The sequence below is a fragment of the Heterocephalus glaber genome, unplaced genomic scaffold, assembly GCF_053883595.1.
Source record: "Heterocephalus glaber isolate CG9 unplaced genomic scaffold, H.glaber_assembly_v1.0 deba00001613, whole genome shotgun sequence".
Classification (NCBI taxonomy): domain Eukaryota; kingdom Metazoa; phylum Chordata; class Mammalia; order Rodentia; family Bathyergidae; genus Heterocephalus; species Heterocephalus glaber.
In genome coordinates this window covers 37,301,864-37,316,059 of record NW_028258384.1, presented here as the reverse complement: position 1 = coordinate 37,316,059, position 14,196 = coordinate 37,301,864, and the positions used below count along the sequence as shown (strand labels likewise).

The window sequence follows — 14,196 nt, the reverse complement described above, 5'->3', positions numbered from 1 at the left end:
AATAGGGAGAAAAGGTCCAAGGGGGTAGGGGAAGTGGGAGGGGAAGGGGAAAGGGAAGAAGGGAAAGAAAAAATTATGAGAAAAGAAAAAAATGGAAACAAAGTCTTTGTAAATAGGGAAGGGTGGAGGGGGTGAAGGGTGCTCAGGTAATGGGGAAAAACATAAGAACCAAGATACGTCATGTACAGGTACAAGCACCCAATGACAAATGTAAATGTATTGTTTACCTAAAATGTACCAATAAAAGAATTTAAGCAAAAGAAAGTATATTTTGCTGATTGCCTGTCTCTCCCCTTAATTGGGATGGAATTTTTGTATGAGCAAGGATCTTATCTGTCTGTCCCCTAAACAGTGGCTGACACATGTTAGATAATAAATATTAGTTGAATGAAGGAATCAATAAATCAAATTCTAATAGTCACGGTTAATTATTTTTTCATAAATGACTTTTATTTATTTTTATGATTGCAAATGTAATACAAGCTTACTGTAGAGAAACTAGAAAGCATAGAGAAATATAAAGAAAAAATAAAATTACCCATAATTCCACCACCTGAAAGTAAACACTGAGCAGTGAGCATATTATGCTCTATCTATGCCTACTTAGAGACCAAGACCCTTATCAAGAGTGATGGCCATGAAGCACAACAGCCAAAGCGAGTGAGGGCAATTAACAGCTGAGGCATCACCCAGAGGTCAGATCTAGAGATTCCACACTGAAGTACAAGGGCCATAAACAGTACATCAAGAGATCAGAAGCTAACAACACAGGAACAAGTTAGGGCACTCTAACAATGTAGTGAGGTGGTGCTTGTCAAGAGTTTAGCCCAGTACCTGTGATATGGCACATTAACAATAACTGTTAGCCATTACTATCACTATTATTATTATTATTATCATTATTGGTCAAAACGAATGATTCAGGATGGAAACTATAAACAGGGCAAGAGCCCTGGAGATCCATTTTAGGTGCTATGGGGAAGGGGCACATAGGGGCAAGTCTACTGGTTTTAAAAGGTGGTATAGGAGTGGATATCTCTCTCTTTATAGGCTTTCCTTCCAGGTGGAGTGAGACTAGGATTTTCTCATGTTTGCCTGATGACACATGGCAAGTGCTTCTGAGGTAGGAAATGATTTCTTCTGCCTAGACTTCTTCCTAGACCAACAACTAAGACTGACCTTGATGATGATGGGAGTTCAGAACCTCATACACCATACACTCTTATAATCCACACTCTGGTTGTTGGAGAAGGTCATAGGCTTGTGGGTGAAAGACAAGATCAAGGCAGCCACATGGGGGATAAAGTGGGGTGTCCCTGGAGGGGGAGGCTGGAGGGTAAAGGCAACAAGGTTTATGATGTAGTTGAATGGAATGGGTCGAGGAACCAATCTTCAAATTAGCAGCCAAATCAGATATCACAGAAGAGGAGTCCAGGGAGCATTATTTGTTTGCAGAGTGCTTCTGATGACCTGTGCTCTGTCGAAGGTAGTCGTGAAGACACTTTCGGGGATCTTCACGCTCTTTCAGGTAGTAACAGCGTTTGGGAACATGTTGATAATGAGACTAAGAAAAAAACAGAAGAGGTAAGAGCCATATTTCCTATGAAAAGAGACATTCTACCTGGTTAACTTCCATGTTAGCAGATCAAAGAACTTACCTAATTTACTTATATAAAGTATGACCATGGCTAACCAAATTCCCTAATGTCCTGAGTCCACAATATACGTGGTTATACATTGGACCTACTTCTGAGACAGTGATGGCAAACCTTTTAGAGCTTTCAAAGATAACAAACAGTCAGCTGTGGCATGCATGTCATAGGTTTGCCACCACTGCTCTAAGAGAAGAGACCCCCTCCCTTAGATTTGGGTAGACTTGCAATAAGTAGAGAGATTGGTTGGACTTCAGCTATCTCCCTTACAATCAGAAGATATAACTTTAACTGTGACAGCCAGGCCCTCAGTAACTTGGATTGGACCTTACTCCTGAAAGGAGCTAATACACCCTAAATAACTGCATATTCATGCTCACTGATAAAATTTCAGGTAGGTTTGTATGGTCTTGTGGTACAATACCTCCCTCTTGCCTCCTCCTTAATTCTACTCAAAAGAAGAGTGTATTTCCCAGCATTACCCCCTCCTTTTTTCACCTCAAAGACCTTGAATCTATTTCCCCATCATTACCTCCTCAGTCTGCTGCTGAGAGTTCAGTTCATTCTCCATGGCCTCCTCATTATTCCGCTTACAGGCTGTCGGCAGAACCTGGCTTGATTTGCCCAAGGAACCCTTCTCCTCTGCCAGCTGGCACTCTGTGTAGAGAGACCTGTCTATTAGCTCCTTTAGGCTGCTAGCCACCTTCAGGAAGATCTGACCCATTTTGGTAGTAATAGCTTCTGAAAGTCCTTCCAAAAACCTGGCCCGTAGAATGGCATCAGACCAAGACATATTTCGGGCCAGCAGCAGGAAGTCAGTGGCATACTGCCTGACTGACTTCTGGCCCTGCTTGGGATGGCAAAGAACAGCACTGAGGATGTCTATCTCAGATAAGGAATCATATAAGCCTTGTGCTTTGCACATGAATGATTTATTTTCATCTGAGAGGGGGTTTCCCACCTCCATCTGCAAGATAGACCACCTCTCTGCTGCACCCAGATGAAGAGACACCAGAAATGCTATTTTCTCTGAATCATCCAGAAAACCCCTCATTTGCTTCTCCTCATCAATCTCCATCTCCTCCTCTGCTGAGCATGAAGCACGGACTGCTTCCTGCTCCTCTAAGAGGTAACAAAGTGCTGGAGTCAACATTCCAAAGGATGACACTTCCTTTGGTGGTGGGCTTGTTTCAGGGGTTCTGGCAGTCATGTGTGGTGTAGCCCTCAATCCAGAGGGTGTGACTTTGATATGTGAAGTAGATGCCTCTCCAGAATCTGTGGCTTTGATTTCCAGAGTGGACATCATTCCAAAGGCTGTTTGTGGTGTGGACGTTGCTCCAGAGTCTGGGGCCTTCGTGTGTGATGTAGACCTCACTCCTGAAGCCATGGCTGTCATTTGTGGCATGGATATACCTCTAGAGGCTGTGCATTTCACTAGTGGTGTAGACATCGTTCCAGAAGCTGAGACTATCATTGGTGACTTAGCTCTTCCTCCAGAAGGCTTTTTTGTTGATTGTGGCAAGGACATAGATCTAGAGCTTATGACTTTGGTTTGCAGCTTTGGCCTTGCTCCAGAGGCCATGTTTTTCATTAGTGGCTTAGACATCTCTCCAGAAGCCGTGGATGACCTCAAAGGCATGGGCATTGTTTCAGAGGGCATGGTTCTCATTAATGGTTTGAACATCCCTTCAGAGGCCATGCCTGTTGTTTGTGCAGTAGGCATCTTTCCAGAGGCTGGAGCTCTCATTAGCTCTGTGGACACAGCTCCAGAGGCTGAGAATCTCCTTAGTGGTGTGAACATGGTTCTGGAGGCTGGTGCTCTGACTTGTGGTAACGCTATCACTCCAGAAGCTGGTGCTTGCATTGGGAGTTTGTGCGTGTCTCCAGAAGCTGTGGGAGCCATTTGTGGTGTGGACCTTACTCTAGAGGCTGGGGTTCTCATTAGTGGCAAAGACATCCCTCCAGAAGCTGTAGATGTCACTTGAGACATGAATGTCCCTCCAGGGGCTGTGAATCTCATTAGTGGTGTAGACACTGCTCCAGAGACTGAAGCCTTCATCTGTGGCATGGACATCATTCCAGAAGCTGTGTCTATAATTTGTGGAACAGATACTGTTTCACAAGCTGGGGCTCTTGGAGGTGTCACTGTTTCTGCAGAAGCCAGGAGTCTCAGGGGAACAGATCTCTCTCCAGAGGGTGAGACTCTCCTGTGTGTGGACAACTCTCCAGAGTCTGAGGCCCTCATTGGTGGTGTGGGCATCAATCCAGAGGCATGGGTTCTCATCTGTACCCCTCCAGTGATCGTGGATCTCCTGAGTGATGTGGACATCTCTCCAGAGTCTTGGGTGCTTATTGGCTGATTGGGCATCTTCTCAGAGTCTGTGGCTCTCATTAGTGATGTGGACATTCCTGCAGGGCCTGGGGCTCTCAATAGAGGCATGGATATATCTCCAGAGGCTTTGGGAGTTGTCTGTAATGTGAGCATTGCTCCAGAGACTGTGGCTCTCTGGGACAGTGTGGATATCCCTCCTGAGGCTGTGTCTGTCATTTGTGGCAAGGATGGAGCTCCAGAAGTTGTGGCCCTCATTAGAACTGAAGACATTTCTCTAGAAGCTGCTGTTGTCATTTGCTGCATAAACACTGTTCCAGAAGGTTTGGGTATCATTAGTGGGTTGGATAATGTTCCAGAAGTCAGAGCTCTCGTTTGTGGCATGGACATCATTCCCGAAGCTGTGTCTCTCATTAGCAGTGGGGCCATTGAGCTAGAGACTTTGGCTGTTATTCGTGGAATGGACACTGCTTCAGAGGCTGTGGCTCCCATTTGTTGTGTAGATGTCAGTGCTGAGGCTATGGTTCTCACCTGTGATATGGACATTGTTCCAGAGACAGGGGCTCTGGTTTGCTGTGTGGACAGCGACCCAGAGGCTGTGACTATTGGTTGTGGCATATATATTGTTTCAGATGTTGTTGCTGTAACTGGCTGTGTGGACATCACCCGAGAATCTTGGGCTTTCATTTGCTTTGTGGACATTGCTTCACGGGCTGTGGCCTTCACAAAACCTGTGGGTATTGTTCCAGAAGTTTTGGCCATAGACTGTGTTGACATTGCTCTAGAAGATGTGATTGACATTTTCTCTGTGAACTTCTCTCCAGAGCTTGTGACTGTCATTAGTGGTGTGGACATTGTTCCAGAGGCTGGAACTATCTTATGCAATGTGGACATATGTCCAGAGGCTGATATTCTCATTAACGGTGTGGATGTTGCTCCTGAGTCTGAAGCTGTCACTGGCATTGTGGACATCACTGCAGAGACTGTTGCTCTCGTTGGTGGAGTAGACATGATTTCAGAGTCCAGATTTTGTGTTAACTGTGAGGGCATCACTCCAGAGCTGGGGGCTGGCATCAGTTGGGTGGGCATCTCTTCAGAGGTGAGGGCTGTCATTAGCAGTGGGGACACGGCTTCAGCATCTGAGGCTGGCATTGGTAATGTGGATGTTTCTCCAGCATCTGAGATGGACAGCTGTGGTGGGGATGTCATTTCAGAGCCTGAAGCTGTCATTAGCAGTGAAGACATAACCCCAGAGTCTGAGCCTGCTATGAGTGGGTTAGACATTCCCTCAGAGTCTTGGGTGTTTGTTGACTTGATTGATGTTTCTCCAGAAGATAGGGCTGACATTATGAATGAGGATATTGCTTCAGAGTCTGTGCCTGACATGAGCAGTGAAGATATCTCTCCAGAGGCTAGGGCAGTCATTAGCACTTTGGACATTGCTTCAGTGTCTTCATCTGTAATTTGCAATGGGAACATTTCTTCACAGCCTGGAGTTGTTGTTGACTGTGTGGATAAAATTCCAGGGTTTATGTCTGGAATTAGGAATGGGGATGTCTCTCCAGGATCTGGGGCAAGCATTAATGGTGTAGACATTGCTTCAGAGGATAAGGTGCTCGTTATAGGTGTAGACATTTCTCCAGATGATAGACCTGTAATTGCCAGTGGTGACATCTCTGCAGAATCTGTGGGCTTTAGTGCTGTAGACATTGTTCCAAAGTCAGGAATTGTCAACATTCCTGGAGACATTAACCCATAGTCTGAAATGGACAATGATGGGGACAATGCTCCAGAGTCTGAGGCTGGCATTAGCAGGGGGGACAGTGCCCCAGAATCCGAGACTGGCATTAGCATTGGGGACAATGTTCCAGAATCTGAGGCTGGCATTAAAAGTGGGGACAGTGCTCCAGAATCTGAGGCTGGCATTAGCATTGGGGACAATGTTTCAGAATCTGAGGCTGGCATTAGGAGTGGGGACAGTGTACCAGAGTCTGAGGCTGTCATTAGTGGTGGGGACAACACTCCAGAGTTTGGTGCTCCCATTAGAAGTGTGGACATTGTGTCAAAGGCTGGGGATGTCTGTGTGGATGTCCCTGCAGGGTCTGAGGCGGAAGTTGAGACTATGGGCAACTGTGCATAAGAATGCAGAAATTGGACCTCTGCTCTGTTCTCTGTCATTGGTCTAGAGAAAGTCGTCTCCATGTTTTGGGAGTCCACATTTTCCTCCCTCAGCATATTGTTGAATTGCAGTGAATGTAAAGGTATTGACATGTCTGCCATGGCCACAGGACAGGATGGAGGGAATCCCTAAAGTGATGACATCATGGGTCCTGCTGATGCTTAAGTGGCAAGAAAATCTGTAAACAGGAAACAAGTTTAGAGGTCAAAAGCCAATATTAAGAAGATTGAGAAACAGACAAATGATTCACAGTGGGGACCTACTTTTTCTGTGTTGCCAGGTATATGGCACTGAAGATGGGCCTATCAGGTTAAAGAAACTGTGCAACAATGAATAACTCTGAAGTTGGAGTAAATAGCCCTTCTGCCTCTGTCCTTTTCAAACCAACCTACCCAGTTACACAGCACAGCCTCTCCGTTTGTAAATGCCAACAACAGCTGGGCAGGCCTAGATCAAATGAGGTGACACCACCATCTACTGGCCAGTCGTGAGAAGTGCCAGCTACTAAACTACAGTCTATCCTGTAGGAGGATATCTATTGAGGCCATACTCTTAAGTGAAGTAAATAGGACACACATGTATAAATACTGAATAATTTCTCTTTTGTGAAAAACTAAAAGTGCAAATAAGGTTCAAATGGTATAATTGATAATGTGAAATAGGAAGAAAAGGTCTAAAGGAGTAGGGGAAGTGGGAAGGGTAGGGGAAAGGAAAGAAGGGAAAAGAAAAAATATGAAAAAAGGAAAAAAATGGAAACAAAGTCTTTGTAAATAGGGAAGGGTGGAGGGGGTGAAGGGAGGACAGGGAAATGGGGAAAAAATAAGAACCAAGATACATCATGTAAAGGTACAAGTACCCAATGATAAATGTAACTGTATTGTATACCTAAAATGTACCAATAAACTTAATGAAAAAAAATTAGCAAACGTACCGGTGGGCTTGGAATAGAAAAGCCCTTTGCACCTGAATAATCCTTAGTTCCTGGAGCTTATTGTATCATGCCAGTAGCTTAGTCTCTGTTTTACTACTCTGATGGCCCTGACTATCCTTTTTAGAAAAGCAAGGCATTTATCTGATCATTGACTGGGAACAGCATGCCACAAACTAAAATTCTGCTTATTATTATGATCATCATTATTCTAAACAACATCTATCACTACAACTACTATTGATTGATCACTTAGTATTGCATGGCAATGTGCTTCAGGTAACAGTATGCACCTTTAAACTTTCTATAATGTGCCAAGCTTTGCAAGTATTATCCCACTTGAGTCTTCCAATACCCTATGCAATAGATATTATTCTCATGATACCTGCTTTCTCAGATTAGTTAGGATTAGGACTAAAATAGAGTTACTGTGATAGTCACAGACTGTATATCTTTGACTCTCCCTCCTTACTTGGGCTTGCCTAACCTTTGGCATCCCTAAGGCTGCGTTCAATTAGTTCTCTGACATCCTAAATTAGGCCTCACTAGAAGCCTAATGTATATCATGGAAAATTTTCAAGTTTCTCTGGTGACATGGGGATAGGCAATCCTAGAGTCTCACCTCATAGGTCCATCTAATAAGCAGCCCTCAATATGACCCTTTGACACACAACTTGAAAACCAACGCAATCATCACACAAGATTGACATGTCCCCACAGTCTGCTCATGCCAAAAAATGAAAGACTGGCAACTGCAGGATAATGTCAAAAAAGTCATCAATCCCATGGCATCATGCCTCCTTAAGAATAAAGAGAAAATTGGCAACAAAAATACCAACATTGGTCATTTCTTCCCCCGCCCCCCAAAAAAATGGGGATCAAACTCAGGAAGTTAGGACCTTGCACTTGCAAGGCAGGCACAGCACCACTGAGCTAAATCCTCAGCCCTAACATTGGTCATTTCTTGAGCAAGCACTGACTGGGAAGCACACTTGTAGGCACTTTCCCTGCACCATCTCATTTGGTCTCAGCAACACTAAGAGATTTTGGTAGTCCTCTTTCTGATAAAGTCCATCTGATAAAGGAGAAAACACAGGCCCAGAGAAGCTTAATAACTTTTCTGCAATCACATAGATTCCCAGGTCTGTCCAACTCCACAGCCCCCTACTCTTCATCACTATGCTATCACAACCCACCTCTCTCCCTCACTCAGTCACACTACCGAGACCCTTCCCTCTATCTCCAGTATAGACAAACCAGAGATGGAATGTTGTAAACGAAAAAATACTGGCCTCCTACAGACACTCTGGTTACCCTAATATTTGGTGCAGTGGGAAATATGAGCCAAATGCACAACCATAAACCTCCATTTTCAGAAAAGTCCTTAAACATGCCACAATTTCCCACAGACAAAATTCAGAAAGATCTTACCTTGCAGTTACTGAGAAGAGGGATAGAGTGTCCTTTGCATCTCTAACTCTTTTAGTCTGGCTAAGTGACTTATACCCTGTGCCAGTTCTTTAAGGCAAGACCCAATATCAGCAGCTGTTCTCTGCAATCTCCCTTTGCTATCCTCTGCCATGGCCCTCTTGCCTGACCAAAAGTGCACCAATCCCACTCTTCCTGACTTGTTAATACTTTCTCTGGGTCTCTGGTTCCAAATTCCTGCCTCTATATTGACTCTGACATTTGTCTCTGACTACCTTTCACTTGACAGTTCTCCAGAAGCTCCACTTTGTTCTTGGCCTATGCAACTCTACCTCTCTTCTCCATGCCCTTAGTAGTCTCATTAGCATACACCTCACCACACTGGCTACCCCAAAGAGAAAAGATTGACATAGTTAAAGAAATGAGAATGAAAAGGTCCTCACTCAGGAAATGAGACATATACTCTCTGCAGCTGAGCAGACACAGGAGTCCTGAGAGCAGGACATTGCAATTGGTATGACCAGAAAGCTGAGACTGGGTATTAGAGATAAGCGAACTGGGGCTGGACTTCCAAGATAGCAGCATTTGAAAAGCTTAAAGAATCTCAGGCGTGGGACAGTCAGGGAGGATGGGCAGTGGGGGCTGGGAAGTAAACACTTTAATAAAGACCTGCAGTAGTGATAATAAAAATACCAATATGCACCCACTGTCAGAAACATAGAAGGAAATATGACAATGTCCTGCCCCAGGCCTAAGATTCAATAGCATGTCTCTATGGATTTCAGACAGCTAGAAAGAAAAAAAAATACCAGTGTCGAGCATACCAAATGAGAACTCACCTAGAAATGGAGCTACAGCCTGTTTTCTAGAACCAGGGCAGAAGGCCAGAGTAGAAATAGCACTCAGTATGGTGGCTGAATTCTTCCCTGAACTCTCTGTAGGGTAAAGTTTTTAGGTGAATTTCAAGTAGCCTGTGTATGCAGACCAAGATTTGCGGCTTGAGGCATTCAGGTCATTATACACCTCAAAAGTAACAACCAACTATAATTCATAATTATTCACCAACCATAATGGAACACGTGGACTAAGCACTAGACGTGCATTATATCAGTACAGCAACACCTAGAAGGCGGACACTGACATAATTTCCAATTTATAAATGGAGAAGTGAGCTTAGAAGAGTTTATGTGACCAAAGACAGAGAGCTAATAAATGGCAAAGCCTAGATTCCTGCCTTGGCCACACTGCTTCTAAAATCATTTTCTCTCTTTGTAATTAGACAGGTAATTAGAAACACTACGTATTCTACTCACTTCTATCTGTCCCACCCCACCAAGCAAAGAAACTTCTCTCTTATTACAAAGGCCTGAATCATATAGTAGTAGTAGTAGTTGTAGTCGTAGTAGTAATATGAGCTAACCTCAATTAACTTTTCTCCATATATCAAGAATGGTGCTAAGGGCTTCATAAGCATTGTCTCATTTGATTCTTACAATTACCATGCATTTTAGACACTTTTTAATTTCAAGTTTACACATAAGGAAACTGAGCCTTAACAAGGGGATCTAAAAGGACCAAACACACACAGCACTGTCTGACTACAGAACACACTATAGAATATAGTACTCAAAAGGAAACATTCCAAGGCTAGGAACAGGGGTCAGAAGTAGAGGACTTGCCTAGCATACACTCTTTGTTCAATCTCCAACACCACAAAAAAAGAAACATTCCAGTTGCTTTCTTCTAGATCAAAAATTATTCACAGAAAATTCATGCTACTAATGGGTTCATAACAACTACTATAAAGCTTATTAATATACCTAATAATTAAAGCTAATATTTATGGTGTCAGGCTCTATGCTAAGTGCTTTACTTACAATATCTCACTTGATACTCACAACATCCCTCTGAGGTAGGTGCTGTTATAACTTTCATTTTCCAGATGAGAAACTAGAAGCATAGAAAGATTAACTAGCTTTCCTAATGTCATACAGCTACACAGCAAAGCCATCTGTGATAATAAAAAAATTGGAAATAACCTAAATGCCTGATGTTAGAACAAAATTTGTTTAATTATTAAAATGAATCTTGGTGCAATTATAGCCGCCACTAATACAGGCATTGTGAATTATAGTCTAGTATGGACATAATTATCAGCTTTTTATAAAGCAAATGAGCATATTTTGCAAGTAAACAATAAAATATTTTTGTTCATAGTGACCATATCTGAATGGTGAGATTAGAGAGGATTTTCATTTCATTTTCTTTATGAATATTTTCTCATTTGTCCATAATGGACACATCATACTTTCATAAAAAGAGAAATATAATAAAAGTTGATTTTCTTTTTTAGAAAGCATGGTTCTTGATGACTCTGTCTCTAACCCTTTCCAATGTCTTCCAGAATGCTCTCTCTAGGGATCCCCAGCGTACCCCCATCCAAGCCACAGACCTAATGGTTCTATCACTTGCATCCTAGAACTGACTTCAAAAAAGGGTCTCTAGTGTTTACTTTTATTTTGTCCTTGTTTCAAAAAATGATTTCTTATTATTTTCTGACTTTGATTTGTGTTTAGTAATTGCACAAGTAATCTAGGAATTTATTCTCAGGATTAAAAAAGTAATTTGAAATCCTCCATAGAGATAAAACTGAAGTCCTGGGACTACCGGACCCCCTTGCCCACAAGTCTCACTCCTCTGTCTGTTCATAGTTGGGTGTGTCTCCAAACTTTTCCTAGCTGCAATGGCATTAAGAATTTATGTCATGCAATTGCTTGCAAAATCAAGTATGTGCAAAAAGCTACAATTTAAAACCATCCTGGCGCTGATCACTCCAGGCTTCCAGTCTGATCCACTGTGACCATTTTCATCAGTCTGCTCCTAAGTAGGCTCTTTCCTGCTCAGTCCATGTGGAGCATAGAGTTCTGTTTTATTAGAGCCACAGTCTCAAGGAACACAGAGAAGGAAGGCCTTCTAAGGAAGGAAAAGCCCAGAAATTGCTGCTTAGCATCTCTCAGGTCCCTTGCATCCCACTCAGTCTATGCTGATCAATGCAGCTAGGAGGTGTTGTGCTCCTGCCGCCTCACAAAAGATAATTGAGTTTGGGGGATTGCATGGCTAGCTGCTTGAGGAAATAAGAATAAACAAGAGACCATTCAATATGTCAACAAATCGCTTTCCAGCTTTTGAAAATAAGCTTTTCCCTGTATTCTTAACAATATCCTCTCCTAGAGCCGCAGAAAACAGACACCCAGATAACTGAAAACAGACAACCTAAGGATCAAGCAATTCTGCACTATTTTGGGGTTCTCTGTCTCCCCCAATCCTTCAGGGGAGACAAAACCTTCCCCACTTTCTTGTTCCTCAATAGCACTGACACTGAAATTACCCACCCAGTTCTTTGTAAGTAAAAAGGAGAGGCAACAAGCATTTACTGAGTGCTTACTACACCAGGTAATGTGCTAAACACTTAAATACATTCCATTATTTTATTGCATAATAAACAAATGAAGTGAGGGATTGCCCTGTTTTATAAATCAGCTAAAGAACTGAAGTAGAGAGAAATTAAAATTCAGTAACTTACCTTGGCTCTCACAGCTGAGAGGGAATGAAGCTGAGCTTGTCACTCGGGTCAGTCTGACTCAGCCAGTACTCTTAACTCACAGGAGAGTCACACTCTGTATTCAAGTCTCTGAAGGGCTGTCATATGGAAGAGAAGGTAGGTGTGTTCTGGGTAGCTCCAAAGAAGAGGATTTGACTGTTAGTTGGGAATTATACTTTCATTGGATGTGCTGCAAATTCCCCAAACTACATGTATATGCATGTCCAACTCTATAGGGAAAAGAACATTATGAGAAGAGCAAACGGAACTGCCTCGCAGTAGGTGCCGTCATGAAGGATCTGTGAAATCGCAAAGAACAGGAGGGATACCAGAGGACTGCAAATGGGCAGTGTACCAATTTTCTTAAATAAGGAAACTACAGACCAGTATACTGTAAACTTCAGAGCTGTAAGCTTGATGTTAATTCTTGGGGGGAGATTCTGCCTCATATTATAAAGCAAATAATTTATAAGCAGTTAGAATAAAAGTGGCAATAGAGGGTACCTAGAGGTACTAGCTGAACTCTGAAAGTAAGACCAGGTTCCTACACTTGCAGCTTTCACAAACTCAAAAATTGGGGAACGGATGTTGGGTTGCCAAATTTTTCTGTTTCAAGTAAAAGCATTAAGAAACAAAATAAAAGCAACCCCAACCTATCATTTCATAAAAAGAAAGGGCTTTCTTTAAAAACAAAAAGAAAGAGAAAATGATCACAGAATAAAGGACAATGCTTTAAATGAAATAGACCTTTTCATACTGACTACATAGTTGGACTTTCTCCTTGCATTAGGAACAGCTGTGATTGTCCTAGAGGATGGGAACTTGTCCAAGGATCTGCTTTAAGGAATCATTCAGAGTTAAAACATCCACAGAGATAAGACCAGATACCTGTAAGATAGAAAATCATTCTGGCCAGAAGAGAGAAGAATGGACTTTGCCCTTAGCCTCAGTGAGGACATTAACATAGATAAAGAAAGAATCCTCAGGAACCCAGTGAGAAAAACCACAGTTGCCAAGTGTGGACTACAGCCCCGCTCAGGAGGGACTTGACCAATCTATTTGACTGTGTCACCTCTTGAACCATACAGCTCCCTTGTTGGAATAAGTGTCTGATGCCCTTAAGCATTTGGACCATGAAATTGTTTCTGACTTGAGGATCTCTAAGCAAACTTCAGACTATTATTTATCTTTCCAGAGCAGATTTCCTAAAAGCAGAAGAGTTCAAAACTGGCAGACCATTGTTCCCAGAGTGGAGGTTCTAACCTTAATCCTCTCCTGTTCCGCACTTTTACCTATGATGTAAATAAGAGCACAGATGGGATTCTTAGACAACTTTTCCAGGGCTTAGAAGAACCTCCAGAATCTGCCTAGCAAGGTTTACATTTTTAAGTCCCATGGTTTACAATATGTCTGTCTGCATTTGACAATTTCGTCTCATTTACTCTGTTGCCAGTGCACTAAGTTCCTGCAATTTGTGCTCCTCATGGAAAATACTTAGGGAACATATGTTAGCTATGAGATCTGCATCCTGAAGAGAAGATCAGGTGCTCTATACCACTGCTGAGCATGCATGTCAATCCTGTCTTCTTTCCTCAAATAAGTGGTATCAGTGTATACTTCCTTAATGAGAAAAGGGGACAAACTGGTGTTCTCTTATGCCACAACTAACTCCACTTCCAAAAGAGTTCAAATTGAAATTTGACTACATCTGTTGACATTGACCTTGTTTCTGAAGGTGTCCACAAAGCAGTACACACTACTTGCCATACCTTCTAAAACTCTGTTTCTGGAAAGAAAAATGTGGGGTACCCCTGCATCAGGGTCCCCTGGAGAGGACTGCTAAAATGCAGAATTGAGGGGGGTACCTCCACTTTCAAAAAGTCAAACTCAATAGGTCTGGAGTGAGATCGAGGAACCTGCATTTTAGCCCAAATTATTCTGAAACTCTAGAATTTAACAACTACAGGCTTAGGGGGTCATATGCTCTGATTTTAACATCAAACAGGCCGGGGCTCAGACCCCAACACTTCAACTTACTTCCCCTCAGTTTCTTTGTCTGGGAAACAGGGAGAATTACAG

At 42.7% G+C, this 14,196-nt stretch overlaps 1 protein-coding gene across 1 annotated transcript; it reads right to left on the bottom strand.

The window, feature by feature from the left end:
• Positions 1-436: 436 nt before the first annotated feature.
• On the bottom strand, positions 437-13,123 carry Rtl9 (retrotransposon Gag like 9). The gene is made up of 3 exons (XM_013078336.3): positions 12,100-13,123; positions 2,185-6,338; positions 437-1,564 (listed from the first exon to the last, which is right to left on the bottom strand). Exons 2-3 carry the CDS (start codon positions 6,259-6,261, stop codon positions 1,442-1,444), a joined length of 4,200 nt encoding a protein of 1,399 aa, XP_012933790.1. The 5' UTR covers positions 6,262-6,338; positions 12,100-13,123; the 3' UTR covers positions 437-1,441.
• Positions 13,124-14,196: the final 1,073 nt, after the last annotated feature.